This window comes from Aplidium turbinatum, chromosome 2 (genome assembly GCF_918807975.1).
Source record: "Aplidium turbinatum chromosome 2, kaAplTurb1.1, whole genome shotgun sequence".
Taxonomy (NCBI): Eukaryota; Metazoa; Chordata; class Ascidiacea; order Aplousobranchia; family Polyclinidae; genus Aplidium; species Aplidium turbinatum.
This window is the reverse complement of record NC_137473.1, coordinates 3,023,600-3,045,594: the sequence shown is the minus strand read 5'-3', so window position 1 is coordinate 3,045,594 and position 21,995 is coordinate 3,023,600. Positions and strand designations below refer to the sequence as shown.

Below are 21,995 nucleotides of genomic sequence, written 5' to 3'. Positions count from 1 at the left end.
AATTTCACCTTCAACACTTGCTCTGTTTTCTTTGCTTTTTAGTTTGCTATTACTTCTTTGCATTCATTTCATTGTCATATGTCAAATTTGCAATTTCACCTTTAATACTCGCTCTGTTTTCTTTGCTTTTTAGTTTTCTATTACAGCGCCTCTTCATCCTTATCAGTAAGTTCTTCTGTGTCGTTGATCGATACATTAATGTGTTAAGCGTAACATCTAGTAACATATTGTGGTGCTTAGTTTTAACATGACAGAGAGTCAAAAACATTCGCTCTGGCCAAGTAATTTTTGGAGGAATTAACAACGTGATGCAGCTCTAAATATATTTTTCGGAATATGTTGTCTCTAATAATTTTTGCTACAGACTTCATCTTAGCAGAATTAAAATTCTTGTATTACAATACTTTTTTCAAGTGAAATATGAAATTATGACAGAATAGAATCAAGCATGGCCTAGAACGGATCATTGATTTAAGCACAACGACATCCTCTACCAAAGGCTTATTGCAAATCCTCTGCTGTAATTACAGTTCAGTTTATTTTGTTTAATAAAACACAGATAATAAATAATACAGACAAAATTGGTTAAGCATATCACCTATTTTTCAAACGTTTTAATACAATTATCTGATTGATACACTTAATCAATTTGCTCAAAGAAAGGTTTGCTGTTTAATGAGCGATATTGCTAGGAATCTGCATGTGCTAACAATAGATTGAATGAAATGTACATTACAACTGATACAATCCTACCAACTGTTTACAATTCTGGTTAAACTTGAAAGAGTTTCTTGGTTCTATGTCCGATATGTACCTCATGAATAGCTTCTTTGTTTGAGTCTCTTATTAAGTTTATTAAGTTAAGTTTATATAATACAAGTTTGACCACCTCAGATTATTTTTCCTTACTAAAGTTTCGGTGGCTTACAAATGTTATTGTTTTTTGTATAACTATTCAGGTCAACCTAACTTTTTGTTTAAATATTATATAACATGGTTTGACAAAGTGTTTACCGATCATGGGAGCATATTTATCAACTCCTGCTACTGAAAAAAAGTCTGATGACTTGACAAAAAGTGAAAAGTATGATTGTGGAGTCTCTGGAATGCAAGGATGGAGGATAAGCATGGAGGTATGTTATTCTGTAGCCAGCTGCATAGTGCATAGGCGTCGGTACTATGTCTGTAACCACCTACAATTATGTCGGTTTGTCTCAGCCTCAGCTGAGGGACACTCGTTCTCAGCCATTGTAACTTTTATTGATTATGTAATCTAATTAAATCTGTGAGTTTTCTTTGTGTGCAGTATAACAATCATCGGCTGAGTATACCTATCCAAGAAAACAATTTATCTGTTGGTTATGTCGGAATGGCCCGTTTCGGTGAGTCCGATTCGGTGAGTCCGATTCGGTTAGTCCGATTCGGTGAGTCCGATCCCTTAACGGGGGATTTTTTCAATTTTTTTTTTTTAATTATCGGGTACCATAGCCTAATTATCATTGCCGTTTTAGGGTTAGGGTTAGGAGTTAAGGTTAGGGGTTACAAGTTAGGAACTCGCCGAATCAGACTCACCGAATCAGACTCACCGAATCGGACTCACCGAATAGTAGCAGACCCTGGTTATGTAATAGGAGAAGGTTGCAGAGCGTTGATTGCTAGCATGCTAGCAAATTGGTTGAGCAACTTTGAGGTTTCCTTTTAAGTACTAATTTGGTTTCTTGTCAGGATGCCTTCAACTGTGACCCCGACATGGACAACGATGTTGGCTTCTTTGCCGTATATGATGGACATGGAGGTTTGATAGTTTTCTGCTGAGTCATTGCTTTGATGTTAAACATTTGGATAATTGTCATGCGGGTTCAAAAAAAGCCTTTTTTGAATGTTGAATGAAAATGTTTTTTGTAGCTATGTGTGTTGAGTTGATAGGCACTGTTTCAGAACTCCAAATGCTAATCAAACTTCTGCTGTGTATGTTTGGCTATGTCTTACAACATGTTGTGGTTTTATTAGGGGGCGAGGTGGCAATGTACTGCTCCCATCATTTCAAGTCCATTTTGAAAGACACTGATGAATACAAAGAAGGAAAGTTTGAGGATGCACTTAAAACTACATTTATGAAGATTGACAAGAAACTGAAAGAGCCGAGAATAGTCAAGGTGATACTTTGTTTTTGTGTCACTAGCAAGCTTGCTAACAAGTGTGTTGTGTTATGAAAGATATTTTTGGTCTTTGCCAAAGACGTAGCCGCAGGGAGAGCTGGGGGGGAGGGGGGTAATTGCGCTCCTAAAATTTTATCTTGCTCCCCTAAATTTTTCTTTTTGTCTATGTCACCGGCCTGAACTTAAAAAATTAAAAAAACCACGTGATTTCAAAACATTTATGCATAGATTGACAGTTGATTCCACTTTTTTGAAGAGATTAAAATATGCAGTCAGTTCTTATTAATCCTACACTACATAGCTACTTTGTTTTGTCATAAAACTTTGTATTTACGGCATTCTATTAGTACGGTTCGAATAAAGAGGTAAATAATGTTGAAACAAGTCGGTTTTATATTGTTTTGTTTGGTGAGATTCCTAATCATCAATAGTTGGGTAAATAAAGTCCGCAGGCCTCTAAGCTCCCTGTGACCATCACGGCCATGCCGCTGAGAAGTCGTTAAATGACCTCTAAAAATACCGCGCCGGTAGACCATGCTTTGGAAGGAACAAGTTCTTAAGAATATATTTTTAATAAAACTCATACCGGTATGTGTAACAGTAACACTCATAGTGCTATTAGACTTCATTTGTTATGTGTACCGTATATACATATTTCAGGAATTGAAATTGCTTTCACAAATGGAGCCTGGGGATCCACCGATTACAGAGGATGACATCATCAAGATGGAGGAACAAGAAGAAGAGGAGAAAGACAACGGTAACGATTGTGATGTCAATAGTATATGAGATGAGATGGCTGGTGGTGAAAACACAGTCAGTCGATGTTTTATGATAACTTCAAATAGCTTGTAGCAATTAGCATTTGACGTAGGTTTAGCTAACAGTCTTTTGCGTTTTGATCATTTCATTGTTTGACTTTGCCTGAATTTGGTTGTGAATGACAGCACTGCCTTGAAACCATGGATTGCCGAAATGGTCAACTTACCGTGCCCGCTGACGTCATAAGAAAATAAACAAGGACATTGTTTGGTTATTTTTTAGCTGAGGAAGAAACAAAATTACTCTGCGAAGAAGCGACGATGAACATCGAGGACCTGTTGGCAAAATACGGACGAGTGAGTCAAAGTTTTTTCCTGCAACACTTATTGAATGAAAATTGTTTTTATCTATTCTTTGTTTCCCAAATCGACACTTGGATATCTCATACAGAGGATAACTTTAACCAAATTGGCCTCTAATTTAACCTCATTAATTAACTCAGTGGTTCCCAACATTTTTTCCAAGCGACCCAACTTTTTTTTTAAATGAAGTTTAGAAAGTTTTGCAGCCCAAGCATAACCTGATATCTCACTTTGAAGGTTTCCAGATAAAAAACATGATGGCAACATTACGTGTTGATAGCCTTTCAGATCGGCCAAAGCGACACATGAAAAATGAAAGGAGGTACTTGCAAAATAAGAATGTTCGATAAACGCAACTTCACTTGTAGCTGGCCTCTAATCTCAAGGCAGCCATGGCCACCTAGAAGTTGCTAAATGGCCCACGAAACTACTGCGCCGGTAGGCCATGTTTGGTGGCCGGTCCCCAAAAGCCAACCTTTTTTAATTCCGTTGATGTTTGAACATTGCAAGGTAAACAAGACAAAGTCTCTCACACGCCGACAAAAAATATTACCGTACTGATAAAGTTTAGCAAAAAAGCTGCGCGTAAACTTATATAAGCTCGACAACTAGCTCTACACCTACTTGTGAAGCAGTGCATAGGCTGCAACTGCAAATATATTTAAGGCCTTGTTCTTTCCTAATGAACGCAAAAACACGACATTTACCAAACAGTCCAACGGATCTTTAAAAACACGAATTTTTAAAACGGATTTTCTATTTTGCTTATCGAATGCGAGAATTTGGCGGGCAGGAAGGAGCTTTGGTAGTCTATGCTTGCTCGCCAGAAAAATAAAGAAGCTTAGCTAGTCCTGTTGTAGGATTTTGTTTTATTACAATATAATTACACAAACAGCTAATTTACACTAAACACTTTTTTTGTTTTAAAAAAGAACAACCAACCCTTACCCAGAATTTTTTTCTAGCAACCCCACCAATGGGTTGTGAGCCATAGGTTGGGAACCACTGAATTGACTAACCTTAATTGCGTCCCTCTGCATGGTTAACTTGGTTAGTTGGTTACTCCCTCCGTTGTGTTGCGGCCCTTTCACTCATTTATGTTCCATCAGTGATCATACGATTCACCACCGTCGGTTTGAGTTGTTTAATAATCTGATGGTTGCTGGCCGACTTTTAATCACGTCGTTTGCGTTTGAGGTTGTCAATGAAACGAAGGAAGTGATGAGGGCGCTCAAGCATAAAGATGAGGACGTTGCAACAGCCGAGGTGGGAGTTGTTCTCTCGACAACTATTGTTTCGTTGCTGTTTTGTTTGTTCTTCTTTTCTCGTGTTGTCGCTATATGTGAGGATTGTGATGGCATCTGTTGGTTGGTTTTGTTTGTTGAGAAATTTGGTCTTCCCTGGACACGTTGAAAGCGTGTTGAATGTTGATTCATGATCAACTGCCGGGGCTTTGAAAGAGTTATCCATGTTGTCCCAACGCAATTCGTTCAGCTCGAAAGTGAAGCTTATCCACCGAGAGCAGATGCTCAGCGGTTTGCGAACGACGTCGGGAAGTACTTAAGCACCTGAAACCCTGCTGATTGCCAAGCCTGAATAAAGTTTAGTACCATTGTTATAAAATCTTTGGTGTGACCCAATAGGGAATCAAACCAGAGACGACGCAGAGGCGAGGCGACAAACCTACCGACGCAGAGACGAGCACTCAAACCACTAGGCCATTGTGTCGGTTGGTATTGGAAAGTTGTCACTTCACTTTGTGCTTAGAAACTATGTCAAAGATGCATACCTGCACAATAAAATTTTTATCTTGCATGTTTGATCTTATCAGAGAGAGATGTTTGTTTTATTTGCCTTCCTAATACGAGTCGAGAAAACGAAACATTATCATTATATAATAAAAGTAATTTGCGTTCTTCTGGTGACTATTTACTAGGTTACCTCCTGATGTTAAAGATGATAACTAGCTTTTGTATTTCCGACGTTTCGTCAGTCAGCACGACTGACTTTATCAAGGTGGCTAAAACAGGTTAACACAACCTGTTCAGCAACGATGGCACAACACAAAAACGTACTGATAAAATGAATAAAGTAAGCAGCAAGAATCAGAATTAAAACACGCAACAAGATACCTAGAGGTTAAACTGAATGCAGTGAATGCCTAAAACCAGTAGGCTGCTTTCCAACAGCGTAAATTTATCTATCTATTGGGCCACCGTCAAGAAACATTGAAAAGTCATCAGACAAGACAGAAACCAAGGGAATTGGCAATAACAATGATAGAGAAGACGCACTGAGAATGGAAAAGGTGAAGTTAAAGTTAAAGTAATTTTTTGTACACAGAGGGAAAATTCTGACCATCTTTCTGGTTGAGAGCATGTTGTGCTTTCTGGTTTATGTACCACTTTTCTGTAAATAATCTTTTTGTGTAATCCTTTTCAGTTTTAAGAATGGTAAGAATTTCTTAAAACTGAAAAGGATTACACAAAAAGATTATTTACAGAAAAGTGGTACATAAACCAGAAAGCACAACATGCTCTCAACCAGAAAGATGGTCAGAATTTTCCCTCTGTGTACAAAAAATTACTTTAACTTTAACTTCACCTTTTCCATTCTCAGTGCGTCTTCTCTATCATTGTTATTGCCAATTCCCTTGGTTTCTGTCTTGTCTGATGACTTTTCAATGTTTCTTGACGGTGGCCCAATAGATAGATAAATTTACGCTGTTGGAAAGCAGCCTACTGGTTTTAGGCATTCACTGCATTCAGTTTAACCTCTAGGTATCTTGTTGCGTGTTTTAATTCTGATTCTTGCTGCTTACTTTATTCATTTTATCAGTACGTTTTTGTGTTGTGCCATCGTTGCTGAACAGGTTGTGTTAACCTGTTTTAGCCACCTTGATAAAGTCAGTCGTGCTGACTGACGAAACGTCGGAAATACAAAAGCTAGTTATCATCTTTAACATCAGGAGGTAACCTAGTAAATAGTCACCAGAAGAACGCAAATTACTTTTATTATAAAATGCCTGGTGAACAGTCTCTCTCTGTTTTTATTATCATTATATATACATTACACAAACATACATCTAACATACATTAACATCTAACAAACATACATACATTACACAAACATACACAAACATATATACATTACACAAACATTACACAAACATCGTGAATCTGGGGTGGTAAAAGGATAGACCCTCGGCCCCAGAAGCTCAGACGACGACGACGACGACACAAACATTATCATTCGAATACATTATCAGCTACCTTTACCAACTGCGTCATTGAAGCTCCTGACTTAGCTTCATAGATTGGGGAGAAGCTTTATTGTAATCTTTTGTTAATTACTCTTTTTGGCCAACAGGATGTGAAACTGGATGCGGACACCGGGAGCGCCTCCTCCAAGCAGGAATGCAAAAGTTGGTGATTTGTGTCAATGATGCTTGATGTCGCTAGTCACTATCACTGTCACTATCAGGCTTTGTTTTATGTTGTTGTTGTTCGAATTTTTGTTGCCATTTTTTATTGTTTTGTTAAAATGTCTCATGCATCGGCTGACTGACATATCACCACCGTCACTCACAAGCACATTGACAGATATATGCTATAAATATTTTTCTACAACAATTTACTTTCACAATGCAGTATCCGCGACATCTGACATCGAGACGCCGGCACTTGAAGATGGAACTTCCTCGGACAACGTATGTTCTTATTCTTTGTTTTGGTTTAATGAGTTTAGATAATGAAATTCAAGATTTCTCACTGTAGAGGAACCAATGGAGAAGTTGTTCAGACAACTTCATATTTATTTCTAGAATATCGACGAAGGAAAGCTACCAACGGAACAGAAACCATCGGCAGAGCAGATCCCACAAACGGAATCGAAACCGACGCCCGACGAAGGTGATCCTCTTTCAAGGGGCCTATTCCGAAATTCATTGTGACACCCCGTTGTGTTTGACGTCATCACAATGCTTAACTAATCACCGAGCTCTTCGTAGGTGCTGGCGTTGTGACGTCACAAAAGCTGAAAAAGACTTTCATCAAAATCAAGTCAGTGAAGTCGGAGGAAGAGAGTGACGACGATGATGGTAAGGAGGCAGCGATCCCGCCCTGCTTTGCTTATCATGGAAAATGGTCTTTGTATTATGCCTTGTGATGTAATAGATTATGAAGGATTCGAGAGCGATGAGGCGATAGAAGGAAGCAGCAGTGAAGATGAAGAATCTTCTGAGGAAGAGGAGAGTGGAGAAGAGGAACCTCTTGAGATTCATGAGGAAACTCCTGAAGAAGAGAGTGTGAGACCATCTGGAGGAATGGAGGAGCCGGGATCTGACAGGTTTATTGGCATAACACGAAGATTATCTTGTGGTATTTTTAAGACCCTAAGATGACGTCACTGAATTATCCATGTCGATGTTAGGAATTTCTGTATAAATCTTGTGATCTTTGCATTAATGAGAAAATTTGGTCGCCGGAAAGGAAGCTCTGGTAGGCCATGCTTGGTCGCCAGAAATATAAACAAGCTTAGAGGCCTAGTTATCCATGAGTCACGGTTTTTAGCTAGCTCGCCCAGTGTCGTCAAGTTGAATTTCATAACCAAGGGAAACCAGGCACGGGCAAGATAGACGTTGGCAAACCAAATGAGTTTTCTGCAACTTTTCTTTAACCATGGAATGTACTTCGCTGAAGAGAAACTTTCATGGAATGTACTTCACTTTGCAGAAAAATTTTCAAAAATTATGAAAAAGGAATCAACTTAAGTTGTTTTAGTGATGCATATCAGGAAAAAAAATGTATTAATTCTTTGCCGCAGTAGTGTTCTTCAGCGAAGTACATTCCATGATTAAAGAAAAGTTGCAGAAAACTCATTTGGTTTGCCAACGTCTATCTTGCCCGTGCCTGGTTTCCTTTGGTTATGATATTCAATTTGACGACACTGGGCGAGCTGACGACACTGAACCGTGACTCATGGAAACTGATAACCAGGCCTCTAACTAAGCTTCTTTATATTTCTGGCGACTAAGCATGGCCTACCAGAGCTTCCTTTCCGGCCACCAAATTTTCTCGCTTGGCAGCCAAAATAAAAATCCACTGAAAATTCGTATTTTTAAAAATCTTTTACAACGTCAAATAATAATAATAAATTAAATATAATTAAATAATGTCGTGTTTTGCGCTCATTCAGGTAAGAACAAGGCCCTGAAACATATTTGCAATTAAACGCACTGCTTCCCAAGTAGTGTAGGGCTTCTTTCAAAGCATAGGGCGATGCTTACTTTGCTCAGCCTTTTTGCAAAACTTTTACGAAGCAATATTTCTCGTCGGCTTGTGAGAGATTTTGCCTTGTTTATGAAATCAGGTCGTGAATGCAAGTGAAGAGAAAGAAGTTTATCGTACAAACTCAAGTGGAGAAAAAAGTTTCAAATATTAACGGAGTGAAGAAATGTTGACTTGTCGGCGACCAAACATGGCCTACCGGCGTAGTAGTTTTGGAGGCCATTTACCGACTTCTCGGAGCTTAGAGACTTGCGCTTGTCATAGATGTACCAATTAGTCATGTCATTCATTCCACCATAAGAACAAAGGCAGCGTAGCGTTAGCGCTACTGTTTGGATCCATCGAGCAATGTTGTTATATCGAAACAATCAACGAGTGGATGCGTTTTTTGAGTTTTTATGGCGCTACTGCGCTTAGCTTCACGTCGAAGTAATGCAGCAAGATATTTGTATTGTAGCAAGTTTTCTATAAACAGACATAACTCAGCAACAACGCTATTATAAAAACAAAAAAAAACAGTAAGCGAACGTTTTCGGCTAGTCATACAGCCTTTTTCAAGCCTATAAGAGAAATATTTTGAAAGAAATACTAAAGAATCATACACTCATACAGTATCACAGCAAAAATATGGTCAAATCAAAACATTTGAGAAACTGCTTAACTTGCTCACACAAAATGATACCTGAAAAATTATGCAGCACAACAGGTCAACTGTTGTATTGCAAAACGAATTGTTCAGAAAAGGATTCAAGCAGATTACGCAAGATGGCCAGAAACACAGCACGAGATAGCGGCACTACAAAGCAAAAATATGAGAAGCAAAGCATGTGACAATTCAATCAAAAGCGGTTAAAAGATAGGAGGCTCTGCCAGCAAATAATTGCCTGTTGAGCCCTGGGTTGAAAGATTTGATGATCAATGCCTCGTGAATCTTGGTATTAAACTCGGACAAACACTTGCGAACAATTTCGAAGCACTCCAATGAGGGTTTATTGTTTGGACACGATTGGAAAATTCTAGTATGATCTTTAATTGCACTGTGTTTATTAAAATTAGCCAAACTCAAATGCTTTCCCATTCTCGTCTCCAAATATTTTCAAGTTTCCTATGGCGCGTCATCGTTAATCTGTTACGTCACAGTGGTACGACGGCGGTGGTGGCGTTGTTGCACGGTCGGACCCTGCACGTGGCCAACGCTGGAGATTCGAGGTGTGTGCTCAGCAGGAAGGAAGGCGTCGCATTCGACATGTCAGACGATCACAAGGTGAGTTAGGCTGGTTTCGAACCACGGTCTCTGGCTTCTTGGAGTCCACATCCGATAACATGGGACACATACTTTTCAGCCAGAGGATGAGGAAGAGCTTGCGAGGATCAAGGCTGCAGGAGGACAAGTGAACCTCCAAGGAAGAGTCAACGGAGGATTGAATCTTTCCAGAGCAATTGGTGAGTTGTACCGTCCATACCTATACTGGACATTCAAGCGGACGTCAACCACCGATTGCATTATTGTGCAACTATGAACTGAAGAGAAGCTTCCTTCGTGTTATACTATAAATTTTATAAAGAAATATTCTTGGTATTGTTACTGCTTGCATTAGGTCGCTATTTCGAGTGACGTCCAGTGGGGAAAGCTTTGATTGATTGCTCATTTGTTCTTGTTCCTGGTCATCTTAACCACTAGCGCTAAGAGTAACGTGTCCCGCCAACGGCTCGTGTGCTTTGTTAATATCCGCAACATGCGTGAACCAGCATTGCTCTCTTAGGCGACCATTCCTACAAGACAAACGAAAATCTTCCTCTTGAGGATCAGATGATCAGCGCGATGCCAGACGTGAGAAGCGTCGCCTTGCAGCCTGGAGACGAGTTCATGGTGGTAGCATGCGATGGAATATGGTGAGTTATCTAGTGGAACTTTTGCTGTTAGAAGATGATGAGGTTTTTGTTTTATCCTGTCTAGGCTGGTGGTTGAAGATTTAGATTTAGTGAACGGAAGGGCAAGAAAGCCGATCTTCGTGTCCACCTTCTGGCATGTCTTTGTTTAAATACCCTGTAAAGACACAGTCGCATGCTCTTGAACGGTGTCGTATCAGCGGCCTTTCGAACGACGAGCCAGGGCTCTCTCCACTCGTCTATGCTAACGACATGATAAGCTAAAACCTCAATTGCTAAGGTAACAGGGATCAGTTGTCAGTAGATGTTACAGAAAATATATTTTGCACTTATTCAGTGCATCGTCAGTTCTGATCTGAATAAGTGCGAAAATATATTTTCTGTAACATCTACTGACAACTGATCCCTGTTACCTTAGCAATTGAGGTTTTAGCTTTCTAGATATGGAACAGGGATCGTTTCAGAATAAGACTAGGTCAGAAAGCGAGGCAGACTCCGACGCAGCTCAGCATCAGCCAAGAGCAGTTAGCTACTAACGACATGATGAAATGTAAAAGGATGAAAATTCAAACTCCTAGCATTCCGAGGCTGATATTACCGGAGAATTTTTTGTTGAAGTATTAGTCCGGCTAGGAGCCTGAGGCTGGGTTATTGTCAATTCGCTCGGATTTGTTTGATAGTTTTATTTACCAGATCTGACATCTCATTTTCACGTTCACAGGAATGTCTTGTCCAGCCAGGAGGTTGTTGATTTCATAAGGGATCGATTGTTCCCGCACAAAGACTTACACGACAACGAGCCAGCTGCTGAGCCGATGAAGATATCTCAAATATGCGAAGAGGTATGTTCTAGACTTTTATAGGGTGTCCCATTTCGGGCGACTTTTCAGGAAAAATAAGCTTGGTCATATTCGGAATGGATTTTCAACTCTGAATTCAAAAATGATGTTATTATTTATTATGATGTCATATTAAGTGTTGTTGGTCACAAGTGTTCGTTGAGTGCCTCATTGGTTCCAAGTATATTGCTCAACCGCCCACCCCAGGACGTGAACCATCGCTGCTTGATATCTTCTTTTAGGATTCGTGAAGTAAATAATTCACTTGCATAACACACGTAATCTTCGTAACTCTCTTTATACGATCCTTACGGAAGAATTCTTGCTGTAAGGTTACAGTTCTGCACAATTTTCAACCATATACCTAACACCTCTTTAAACTATAGTAAAGCGAATGAGATCGATCAAACTGGAGCATCATTGAAAGCTGTGTCAGTTATGATACAACAGAGAGAGAGGAGTTTAGCTTGACCTTTTGTCGCAACGATGTTTCCAACAAACGCTTGTGTTTTTTTTTCAGTTATTTGACCGCTGTCTGGCGCCAGACACAATGGGTGACGGCACTGGTTGCGACAACATGACCTGCGTCATTGTCAGATTCAATCAGGACTGGCTCAAAAAGGGCGTCCCAGCCACTGAAGGTCACTCTACACAAGAGATCGTGTCTTCCAAAACTGGAGTCGCAGCCAGCGACGAACCTGCAACTGACGTGAACGATAAAGGCGATTTGTATGACGCTAAGCGCGCGATCACCGATGACGTCATTCCGATGAAGGCGACAACTAAACGTCCACTTAGCGACACGCTTGCTGTCGTCAATGGCAACGGGGTTCCCACTAAGAGAGCGAAGGCCGACTGAAGGTTGCGCCCTGTGGTTCACCATTGATGACGCAACTCATCGCGATCTTTTCTACTTAGTGGAATTTTTTTACAAAGTTTGTTGCCAACGCGCTCCGGTTTCATGACGTAACAAGTGATCTTGCACGGGGAGGTCGCAGCTGGAAGGCGTTAAACGCTATCAAAGAGGATTCTCGATTTGAGTGGTTTCGACCATTGGTTTGCGTTTAGGGGTTTCCCGTTGCCTGGGGCGACGGAATAGCGCTAGTCACGTGTTTGGCTTTTAACTTGTGTCCACCGTACAGCTTACCAATGAGATGACGTCACATACAAAACTTACTCATGCCCGAATGGGACTTCCCCAAAATGGAGTCCACCCCAAAATTTCTGATTCTGTAGTAAGTTACGCTTCATCCTGGGGTGTTTCGCCATGACTTCCAAACTTGTTTTGGTGCGTATCATTTTCTTACTGCCATTCAAATGCTCACGCTTGACTATTATCGTTGTTGATGTTGCAAATGTTTAAGTTTTGTCGCCATGACAACGGTGTGATTGACGTATTGAGAATGTTGCCGAGCCACGAGCCCAGACAGCACCGGAGTCAAACCGGTAGAAAACGAATGTAGAATTCTAGAAAATTGGTGGCCACATACTTTACTCTTCGTACGAACACGAATATTCGGCAATTAGGTACCGTATAACTTAGTGTTAGTATGGTCATTGGTCTCTGCTACAAACAAAACTTACGAATATTCGGACAAACATATTTTTCTTCGTACGAAGACTTTTGTGTGCCTCATAACTTTTCAAAATGTAAACTTTGAAAAGTTATGTAAACTTTCAAAACTTTTGTGTGCCTCTTCCTAAAAACGTAAGTTTTTTGTGGATTTTCACGAATGGACCATTCGTAACTTTCACGAAGATTGTTTACATGTAAAGTTAAGTAAGATCCAAACATATGCTTGCTTAATCATCAAGCATGCTGGCTTAACTTCATAGCAGTTTTTCGGGTATCAAAGCACGAAAGATTTATTAGCATATTTGTAACGGCCTTTTAAACTCTGCTTTTTTGTTATTTTTTTTTATGAGAAGATACAGTATTAGGCTACGATGTAGAAATAAGCAGAAGTTAAAAACTCACGTTTGAGCAACAAGACTAACCAGTAGGCTACAGGCAGTAATTTTTCAGCAGTAATTTTACATTTATACAATGGTTCAATTTATAGCCTAAACGAAACTGCACATTGCTTCTGACTAGCTCAACAATAAACACGAGAATCTCGATGGTCACTGCAAATGGCGTCAAACATATCACCTGATGTGATAGTACGACAGGTAAGGTCCGACAAAACTAGTTTTAAAATACACAGAGCAATAAAGACGAGCCGCAAGCATACAATTGTCTGTTTGAAGGTGAATTATTATGGTTGATTTGTAATGCTTCCAAAATCTTGGTTTGATGCTTAGACCTGGACATAATCTCAAATTGGTTAATGGAAACGTTTTTAAAATATTGCACAGAAGAAAATGTGATTTTCAACTGCACTTTTTGAATAAAATTTAGGTGTTCCCTGGCTCTAGTCAACACATGTTTTGTTGACATAGCCTACCGATGTAGCATATGTCAGGCTCGCATCACGCAAACAACTAGTATGACAACAGACAATATTATTATGCTTGCAGCTCGTCTTTTTTGCTTTGTATTGTAAAATTAGTGTTTTCGTACCTTGCCTGTCGTACTATCACATCAGGTGATCTGTTTGACGCCATTTGCAGTTACCTTTGAGATTCTCGTGGTTATTGTTGTTGAGATAGTAAGTTGTATTTTGTTTAGATGTAAATGTACTGTATGTTATTCCTGAAGAGGACATCTTGTGATGTGGAAAACGTTCGATATTTTAGTTGTTTTGATTTGCGTTGCTGTTAGGGAACGTTCAAATATTACGTAACGCCTTTTTCCCGAATTTTTGACCCCCCCTCCCCCATGTAACGCCAACGTAACGCTTTTTTCAATCCCCCCTCCCCCATGTAACGCTTTTTCACTACGAATTCAGCACAAAAAACTACCATTCCGTACTCGAAAGCGTTACGTAACGTTTTGCTTGAACCCCCTCCCCCCCGATGTGACGCTAACGTAACGCTTTGCATAAACCCCCCCTCCCCCTCGAAGGCGTTACGTAATATTTGAACGTTCCCTTAATGGAAACAAAAGAAGAGCATAGTATGTGGCTTGAGGTTCGCCAACTTTTTAAAGCCTCAACATTGAGGGAGAGTTAACAATAATTACGAGGTAGATGTGGGAGAATTAGCGTGGACATTTAGACCAAAGTTTCAATTCGTTTGTCTGACAGAAAAGTCAAATAGCATATCGCTTGCTAACGACTTTTTGTTTTATCGTATTCAGGCTTGAAGATTTTTATTAGAGGGACGGGAAGGCAAGAAAACCAATCTTCGTGTCCACCTTCAGGCATGCCGTTTAAGTGTCTTGACAAAATTACAGCTGTGTCGACGCGGCAACCTTTCGAGCAATGGCTTACCATGAGGCTAGGCGACCGATATATACTAAGTGCATGTCAAATTCGCTGTTTATCGCGTCCGAGAAGACAGAACGACGACGCTAACACGAGACTGTTTTCATTTTATTCCTCCCACCACGAAAACAAACGGACATAAATGGCAATAAAACCAGAAATGTTGCGTCGAAACAACGTTTCTATTGCGCACAACTTCTTTTGACTCGTCAGCCTTTGATCAATCCTTGTTGTCCATCGCCTGCGCCATGAAGATCCTTCCCAGGCTTTGAGTAGTGAAGCTGCTGATCTTGTCACAGTAGGCTGTGGCCTGTCCAGCCGACATCAAGGCATCAATCCGGGCCGGTTGGGGGATAGGTCGGAATATCTTGCTGAGGTCTTCATTGGGGAGGGGTTGCTCCCCTCTCTGAGCCCGAGCCTGGTTCTCGGCCGTGCGCCGCTGCTGGTGCAAAAGCTGAAACAATAAAAATTACTTTCAACCAGTCCATCGGGTTAAGCATTGTTAGAAATTTGGCAATAATGCCATGTGGTAAAATTCAATGAAGGTAGAAATTCAACAAACGGCAATATTTTGTGTGCGTCGTTACTTCGGTAAGATTGTTACGTTTGAGAATAGAGATTGGCAACATTCAAACCAGGATTGAATAATTGTCCATGAGACTTAGTTATGACTTAAGACGATAATTTCAATGAGTAATTATGACATATACGGTAATTAGTTCAATTATGACGATAAGTAATAATGTCAACGCACCTTGCTTTGATGTTGCTTGGCAACCATGCGTTGATATTGAATGAATTTCCCTCCTTCCTGTGTGAGCTCATCAACTGATGACATCATCAGGCGTAGTTGCCTCTCCAGGGAAGAACTGCCAAAGGAAAAAAAAGCTTTAGCATACGGCAAGCCCGCAACCAGGGGGGGGCATTTGCCCCCCCCCCGAAATTTTTGGAAATATTTTAAGCGTTCTATGCAGTATGAAATGTACTATGAATAGACGTACGTCGTACACGTACAGCCATACTGTAGAGTGTACACTATCGAAACCGAAAGTAGGCTATGCTGGTTGGAAGCCATGCTAACAATTTTGTTCGATAAATTAGGCTGGCATCCTCATTATCTGTTTCGTTAGCGTATACATAATGTCAGCATCCATCATCACTATAAAAAGCGTTTAAAAACAACTAAATAATTCGAGATCAATAGCAGCTGCGATAGCGTGGTGAATAAGCTACTCAGTTGGGCTTAGGCATTTTTAAATCTGAAACATAAAAACTTGTTGAGCCAACAAAATGTTTCAGGATTGTAATTTGTTATTACCGTGATGAGTTTATTCATATGTATCTGTTTGTTTATGTTGATGTAAACAACTAAACATATGTTATTGATTAATTTATGACTCCAGTCGTGCCAATGCAGCTCGTAGCCTACAGATGTTGTATTTTATTTGTAATCGACTGAACATATTACTGTATTATCGTAATTTTCTTCCTTGGGTAGTCATAGCTAAATGAGAAAAGGTTACAAAGGCTAGTTTCCTTTAATGCTGTACTAAACAAAAACGTGATTGACATAAGCTATGACCACTGAACCGTAACATGGTAGTGCCACACACTCTATCAATGGGCGTGGACATTAACATAAAAATGTCACAATGCATCATTTTAATGTTTGTTCTTTGATAAAAATTAAAGCCCCCCCCCCCCCCCCCCCGAAAATATTTGCTGGTTGCGGGCCTGGCATACGGTTTTATCTATTGCCACTCTACAACAGCAGCAAGGTTAGCAACAGGACTCACTTTTAATTTTATATCAGGTTTACGATGTCATCGACACATAATTACCCGACTTATTCTCACTGCATTAAACAAAAAAGAATCGGTACCGTTTCTAATGTCTTCGGATTGACCCGACCTGGAATCGATCTCAGATTTACTAGAACCGAAGACGATACTATTCAACCACCAAGCTGGTGTTTACAATGCACCTTAGCTATGTGGGATTGTGGAGGAGCAGCCCAGGACATATAATCTACTTTAGTGCTGAGCAGGAATATATGTCAGTCCTATTTTTTGTGAAGGAACAATCTCCGGGTCTGAGGTGAGAGGTTGTGGTCAAGTTTATGACCTTGGATAAATCTAATTACTTATTATTGAATAATGAGAGTAATGCGAGACATACGCTCTTGGCTTACGCCAATTGAGCACTTTACTGGAGGCACCTTGCTATGCAAAGCTCACTGCTTGCAGTTTGAGCACTTTGGCAAGGTTGGCAGTACCATTTTTGGAGCTTGGGTTCCACAAATCGGAAAACGTCACATGGAGGTATATATCGTCGTGGCCATAATCAGTGTCCCTACTGCACTAAGGAGGCCGAAACGGTGTGCACTGTCTGCAGTTAATATTGGTCTTAAATGTAAGAATAGATTGAAAATGCGATCAAAGAAGTCAATAAAAAATCTTCAATATCTTTAAAACAATTCTACATTCGGCACCATCTACAACGCTTGGTGAGAATGGCTGTAACCACTCTCATCAGAATGTAGTATTGTTTTTAACATATTGACGATTTTTATAATGAAACGCCGCAGTTACCATTTCCTAGCTGAAACATCCTGCTTCCCGGGTAAAATGTTGCCTCCGGTGTATCACTACCTATTTTTATAATGCCCTTGATGTGATCTGACAGAACGTTGAGCATACAACATTATTGATACAGCATATACGGTGGGAAAGTTACAGCCACCTTGGTACCTGTGCGATAAGTTCAAGTACTCCACTTTTTCAGGGACCGGATTTTCTCTCTTTAGCTTCAGGAGGAGCATGTTGATCAGAGGCGAGTTCTTTATGATGACTGGAACTTCCTCGTACATGTCATCAAATCCTAAACCTTCTTTTTTTACCCTAAAAAATGTTTGCATGTTGAGCATTCTGCTGAAAAACCACTGACATGAATTCAACGCAGTTATTGTAACATAAAACCTAAAATCTCTATTTTGGACGAGAAAGCTGATCTTTGTGTTCACTGTCAGGCATGACGTCATTAAGTGTATTATCATCAACACAACCGCAAGCGGTCTCGAACCAGCGACCTTTCGAGTGTCGCACCAAGCTCTCACCACTCGGCTGGACACGATCGACAACATACGAAGAGTCTTATTTTATAATATTGCCACTACTTCCAGCCAATGTCATTGGAAACACGCTCTTTGGCCTAAAAAAAATACAATCCTACATTTCTAATGTGAATTGCTTTGAGTTATAAAGTCCCATCATCTTCGAGGTTAGTCTGTAGGCTTTAAGGGAGAGGCAACCCTGGCTGGTCTTGAGGGGGTCGTAGATGAGAACCACTGATTCTTCAATGGCTGACTGGTATGAAAACTGTGAGTCGAAGAATGCTCGATTGATGAAGTTGCCGTGTGTGGAAGATTGGTACCAACCGACATGAAGATGATCAATGTTGACATGCCGGAGGGAACGCATCATGTCCATCTGATATTGCACTGAAACAAAACATTTAAACAATCAAAATACAAACAATGTGTTATATCTACAATACTAGTGTTGTCAGATCGTAAAGTTTCTGCCCTAATTTAAAAAAAGGTTAAAGACAAAAACTTGTGCTTTGGAAAAGTTTTAATTCCTAGGCAGAGAGGAAAACCTGCAACAAAACAATGCACTTTGATCGCAACGAGTACCATAGATATAGCTACTTCCTTTTTTCTTATGTTGGTTGGCTTGAATCTTCATCCTTGGACTGACAAAGCCTCTTATAGGTGTTCTTGTAAGTTTGCATACTTATAGAGCAATGGTCCTTAACTTTTTCATTCTTAGAAATGCTCAAATGCATATCTGGAACACTGCCCTATTGCTATAAAAAGACAAATTATTGTATCAATGCAACAACACAAACAAATAACCTTCGTCAAAGTCAGAGTTTTCTGATGTTCGGGGAAAAGGAAAGCAATTTGTTATTTCTAGTGTTTGGCGAACCACAAGCCCGAGCAAAACTCCTTGTACCAGCTCTGGACCTCCACTGTCTTCCTCGCAATGCTTTATTAGCTTAAGCACAACCTGAAATTAACGCAATGTTCAAATTACTTTGCTGTATTTGAACCTTATTGTTTATTGCAATCATTCCAAAATCTAATGAGAACATAACATTGCTGCACAAAGGACGATCTCAGTAGTTGTACAATGTACAGTAATTAAACTAAAAGATTGTGAAAAGAGTGAAGCAAGCGACACTTACCAAGCCATCTATTTGAACATTCTTGACAGCACCATCAGATGACGCCATTCTAAAAGTTATTTATTTAGCAAAACAGACTTCTATGCAACAAATTAAACAACAACAGCTGAAAAATCAGCTTCACTTTGTAAAGAGTTCACTTGCATTCAGAAACGTTGACGAGGAAAATCACAAGCATTTAAAATGAAGTGTATTACCAGTGTAGGTCTACTGACAGCATTGTAGTGACACAATCACACTAGCAATGTATGACACATATCTGTACTGATATGAATTACAATTAATCCGCCCCGATAGCTCAATTGGTTAGCGCGTGACTTCTGGAACGAAGAAACTTCAAGATCAAGCTGCGCTGGTTCGACTCGCGGGGTGTGCGCTTGAGCAACGCATGTTAAGGACTGCTCTCCATTTAGCGGCATCTAGTGAATGGAAAAATTTCCTGCAAAAAGACTTCAACAATCAGAAACTTCACTCTGTCAATCTCGGTGACCGGGCCTGCTTCAGTGATTCAAAGCCTCTACAAGTATGCGAAACTGCCAGGATTAAGCTCTGCAAGAAGCTTTCCCAGTCCAAGGATAAAGATTTAATCAATCAATCATACAGTTTGTAGGAGGATTTTTTATATATAATTACTACAATTAAAATTTTATATAGCCTAGTCCATGGGCGTATTTGTGACCATTTTTTTCAAGGACCACTAAAAATCCTATTTGTTAACTTGAACAGTTGCTCTTTTTTATTTGAAAAATATTTTAATGCTCTTAAAACCCTTTTGCTGCTATAAGTGTGTCTCGTCCCTGTGCTAAGCCTTTTTTTAAGAAAAAATAAGTATTATGCTATATATCTTTCTCTCGATCTTTTCAGGGGGGAAATTTTTAAATGTTTGCAGAAACTGTGATCAGCGACTTCCAATTTTTTTAATTTTTTCTCTCGATCTTTTCAGGGTACGAACTAGGTTGCATCCTTTTCAAACAGCTACAAATAACTTCTAGTGCATAGAAACAACCAAGATGGCACCTGCAAGTCAATAACTAGCTTTAACAAGGTTTTAACTGACTACCCGGTATTACCGGGTACACGCATTTCACCGACATGTTGCTATACCCGGTAACACCGGGTAAACGCACTGAAAAGGTTAAGCATGTATAATAATTTGTAGTGAAGCAAGATTTTGGCAAGAGGCTGGATGTTCCGGCCCACATTGGAAAGTTTGGCCTGCGCGGGGGATAAATCCCCCGCGCACTTCAAATTCCAGCCGCGGTTTCAGCCGCGCAATTCACGAAAAATCACAAGCGCAGCCGCGCAATTCACTAAAAATCACAACCTCAGCCGCGCAAAATCACTCCGGCCAGCCGAGAGACTGCAACTAAATAATGGCAACAATGGTGCTCCATTGCTCGTATAAAATCCGCTTCATATGTCAGTATGACGTCACAAAACGGACGCAACTATTATTAGGAGGGTGAAAAAAAGGAATGTAAAAAGCGGCGGAATGGAGGTGATAAGGCGGAATGAATATGGATTTTTTTACAATTTTACTATTTTTTCACAATAAAAACATTACACCAACGTCGAGTGTTCGATATAAGGCCCTAGGATAACTTAAAGCTTATCAATTTGCATCAACTCAACTAAAAATTTATCTAATTAAAGTTTAACATCAAAAATATGAAACCTTTGCCACTATGTGCTGTAGCTTTCTCATACTGCTCGGATTTTAGCAATTTTGCCATCGTTGGAAAGCACGATCGTAGGCCTACATCTACCTGAATCAATTGGCTACAAACCCAAAACAAGTAGGCTACTATCTTTATTTTGTGATAACTTAAACTTCACCAACTTGTACCAATTCTCAGCAATTTAATTTTTACAATAAAACTATTATTTCTTTCCAAGCTAAAACAATATGTCTTGCTTTATGCACCTGAAAAGTTTCAAGTTTATGTCTCATCTACAAAACGGGCAATCGTCGTTCAAACTTAATCGCCTGGAGAAGCTTTTTTACAATGCATTGTAAAGGCGAATCGATCATTCATCAGTAGCCTCTAAGCCACCCCTGTTTGATTCAGTAACAAGACTTTACATTGCCTGGTTTTGATCGGAAAGAAGAGAAAGGTTACTCAGCCTGCTAAACTCTAAGTTATGACAACAGTTTTGGGTCGAATTCTTTCAGGTAAAAATCCTCCTTGGTAATTGTTTAGCGGTTAAGTCCAGCGAACGCAGTTAGTAGCTATGACAATTGGTCAATATCTTGTTGTCCATATTAGGCTACTTGTTATTTGTAGACAATGGACTATGATATGTCAATAAACACCCTGTTTAAAAGGAGTTTTAATTCCAGTGTTTTGTTGCTTCATCACACTGGTGCCGCGCCGGGACCGAGCTACTCTCGTGGCTGAAATTATACGCCACATTGCTCCCGGCACCGAAATCCATTCCGATGAATGGGGCGCATACTCGAATTTATCCAGTGAGTGTTTGTTTATCTTTCAGTTTTATCGCAAACATGCAATAAAGCAACGAATAAAGTCAGTAGGCTTGTGTTAGCCTACTGTCCCTGATAAATAGCCTAACAAGTGACTGCATTTAGTCATCTGATTGCAGCTCTCGACACGTAGCTGGCTACCCACAACTTTGTTAGTGTGGGCCTACCGTATCTGATGGAAAGTATCTGATTTTGAAGAAGATTTTATGACAGCAACCAATCAGTAACCCAGCGATTGATACGGGTTTATGGGTATAAACGAACTATGCCAACACAATCATTTACTAGGCTATGCCAGTTTGCAGGTGAATGAAACGTTTTGTAGCCAACCTTTTAATTAAAAAAATTTCATACAGCACCTTATTTTGCATTTTTAGGTATTGGTTATCTGCACCAAACGGCAAATCACCGTTATCGGTAGGCTACGTATCAGCCACAGGGGCTCACACCAATCACATAAAAAACCTGTGGCTGAACAGCAAGAGGGAGCTAAAAAGAATGGGGGGTACCAGCAGGGATATGATTCCTGGTTATTTGGACGAATTTATGTGGAGACACCAATTCGCACGGGAACAGTAGGATATTTTCCAGAAG

The 21,995-nt window shown here is 40.0% G+C and overlaps 2 protein-coding genes across 2 annotated transcripts; one reads left to right on the top strand and one right to left on the bottom strand.

Moving 5' to 3' along the window:
• The first annotated feature begins 964 nt into the window (after positions 1 to 964).
• Positions 965 to 12,705, top strand: LOC145764685 (protein phosphatase 1G-like). Its single transcript, XM_082576334.1, has 16 exons — positions 965 to 1,133; positions 1,726 to 1,795; positions 2,011 to 2,156; positions 2,820 to 2,919; positions 3,204 to 3,277; positions 4,481 to 4,549; positions 6,653 to 6,707; positions 6,934 to 6,992; positions 7,107 to 7,194; positions 7,293 to 7,382; positions 7,459 to 7,630; positions 9,712 to 9,835; positions 9,915 to 10,014; positions 10,335 to 10,464; positions 11,183 to 11,303; positions 11,821 to 12,705. The coding sequence occupies exons 1-16, from the start codon at positions 1,020 to 1,022 to the stop codon at positions 12,157 to 12,159; spliced, it is 1,851 nt and encodes a 616-aa protein (XP_082432460.1). The 5' UTR covers positions 965 to 1,019; the 3' UTR covers positions 12,160 to 12,705.
• A 2,053-nt stretch (positions 12,706 to 14,758) lies between these two features.
• LOC145764496 (eukaryotic translation initiation factor 3 subunit H-like) lies at positions 14,759 to 19,024 on the bottom strand. Its single transcript, XM_082576112.1, has 6 exons — positions 18,917 to 19,024; positions 18,585 to 18,738; positions 17,900 to 18,167; positions 17,419 to 17,568; positions 15,423 to 15,537; positions 14,759 to 15,122 (listed from the first exon to the last, which is right to left on the bottom strand). The coding sequence occupies exons 1-6, from the start codon at positions 18,962 to 18,964 to the stop codon at positions 14,889 to 14,891; spliced, it is 969 nt and encodes a 322-aa protein (XP_082432238.1). The 5' UTR covers positions 18,965 to 19,024; the 3' UTR covers positions 14,759 to 14,888.
• Between the last annotated feature and the right edge of the window lie 2,971 nt (positions 19,025 to 21,995).

What these genes read in the sequence shown, in the direction of transcription:
- LOC145764685 (XM_082576334.1), top strand. Translation starts at nt 1,020, where the DNA reads ATGGGAGCATATTTATCAACTCCTGCTACTGAAAAAAAGTCTGATGAC. An exon ending in GATGGAGGATAAGCATGGAG is followed by an intron (nt 1,134 to 1,725) that starts GTATGTTATTCT and finishes GTTTCTTGTCAG; the next exon opens with GATGCCTTCAACTGTGACCC. An exon ending in GTAGCATGCGATGGAATATG is followed by an intron (nt 10,465 to 11,182) that starts GTGAGTTATCTA and finishes TCACGTTCACAG; the next exon opens with GAATGTCTTGTCCAGCCAGG.
- LOC145764496 (XM_082576112.1), bottom strand. Translation starts at nt 18,964, where the DNA reads ATGGCGTCATCTGATGGTGCTGTCAAGAATGTTCAAATAGATGGCTTG. An exon ending in ATGTTCAAATAGATGGCTTG is followed by an intron (nt 18,739 to 18,916) that starts GTAAGTGTCGCT and finishes CGTTAATTTCAG; the next exon opens with GTTGTGCTTAAGCTAATAAA. An exon ending in AAACTCTGACTTTGACGAAG is followed by an intron (nt 18,168 to 18,584) that starts GTTATTTGTTTG and finishes GTTTTGTTTCAG; the next exon opens with TGCAATATCAGATGGACATG.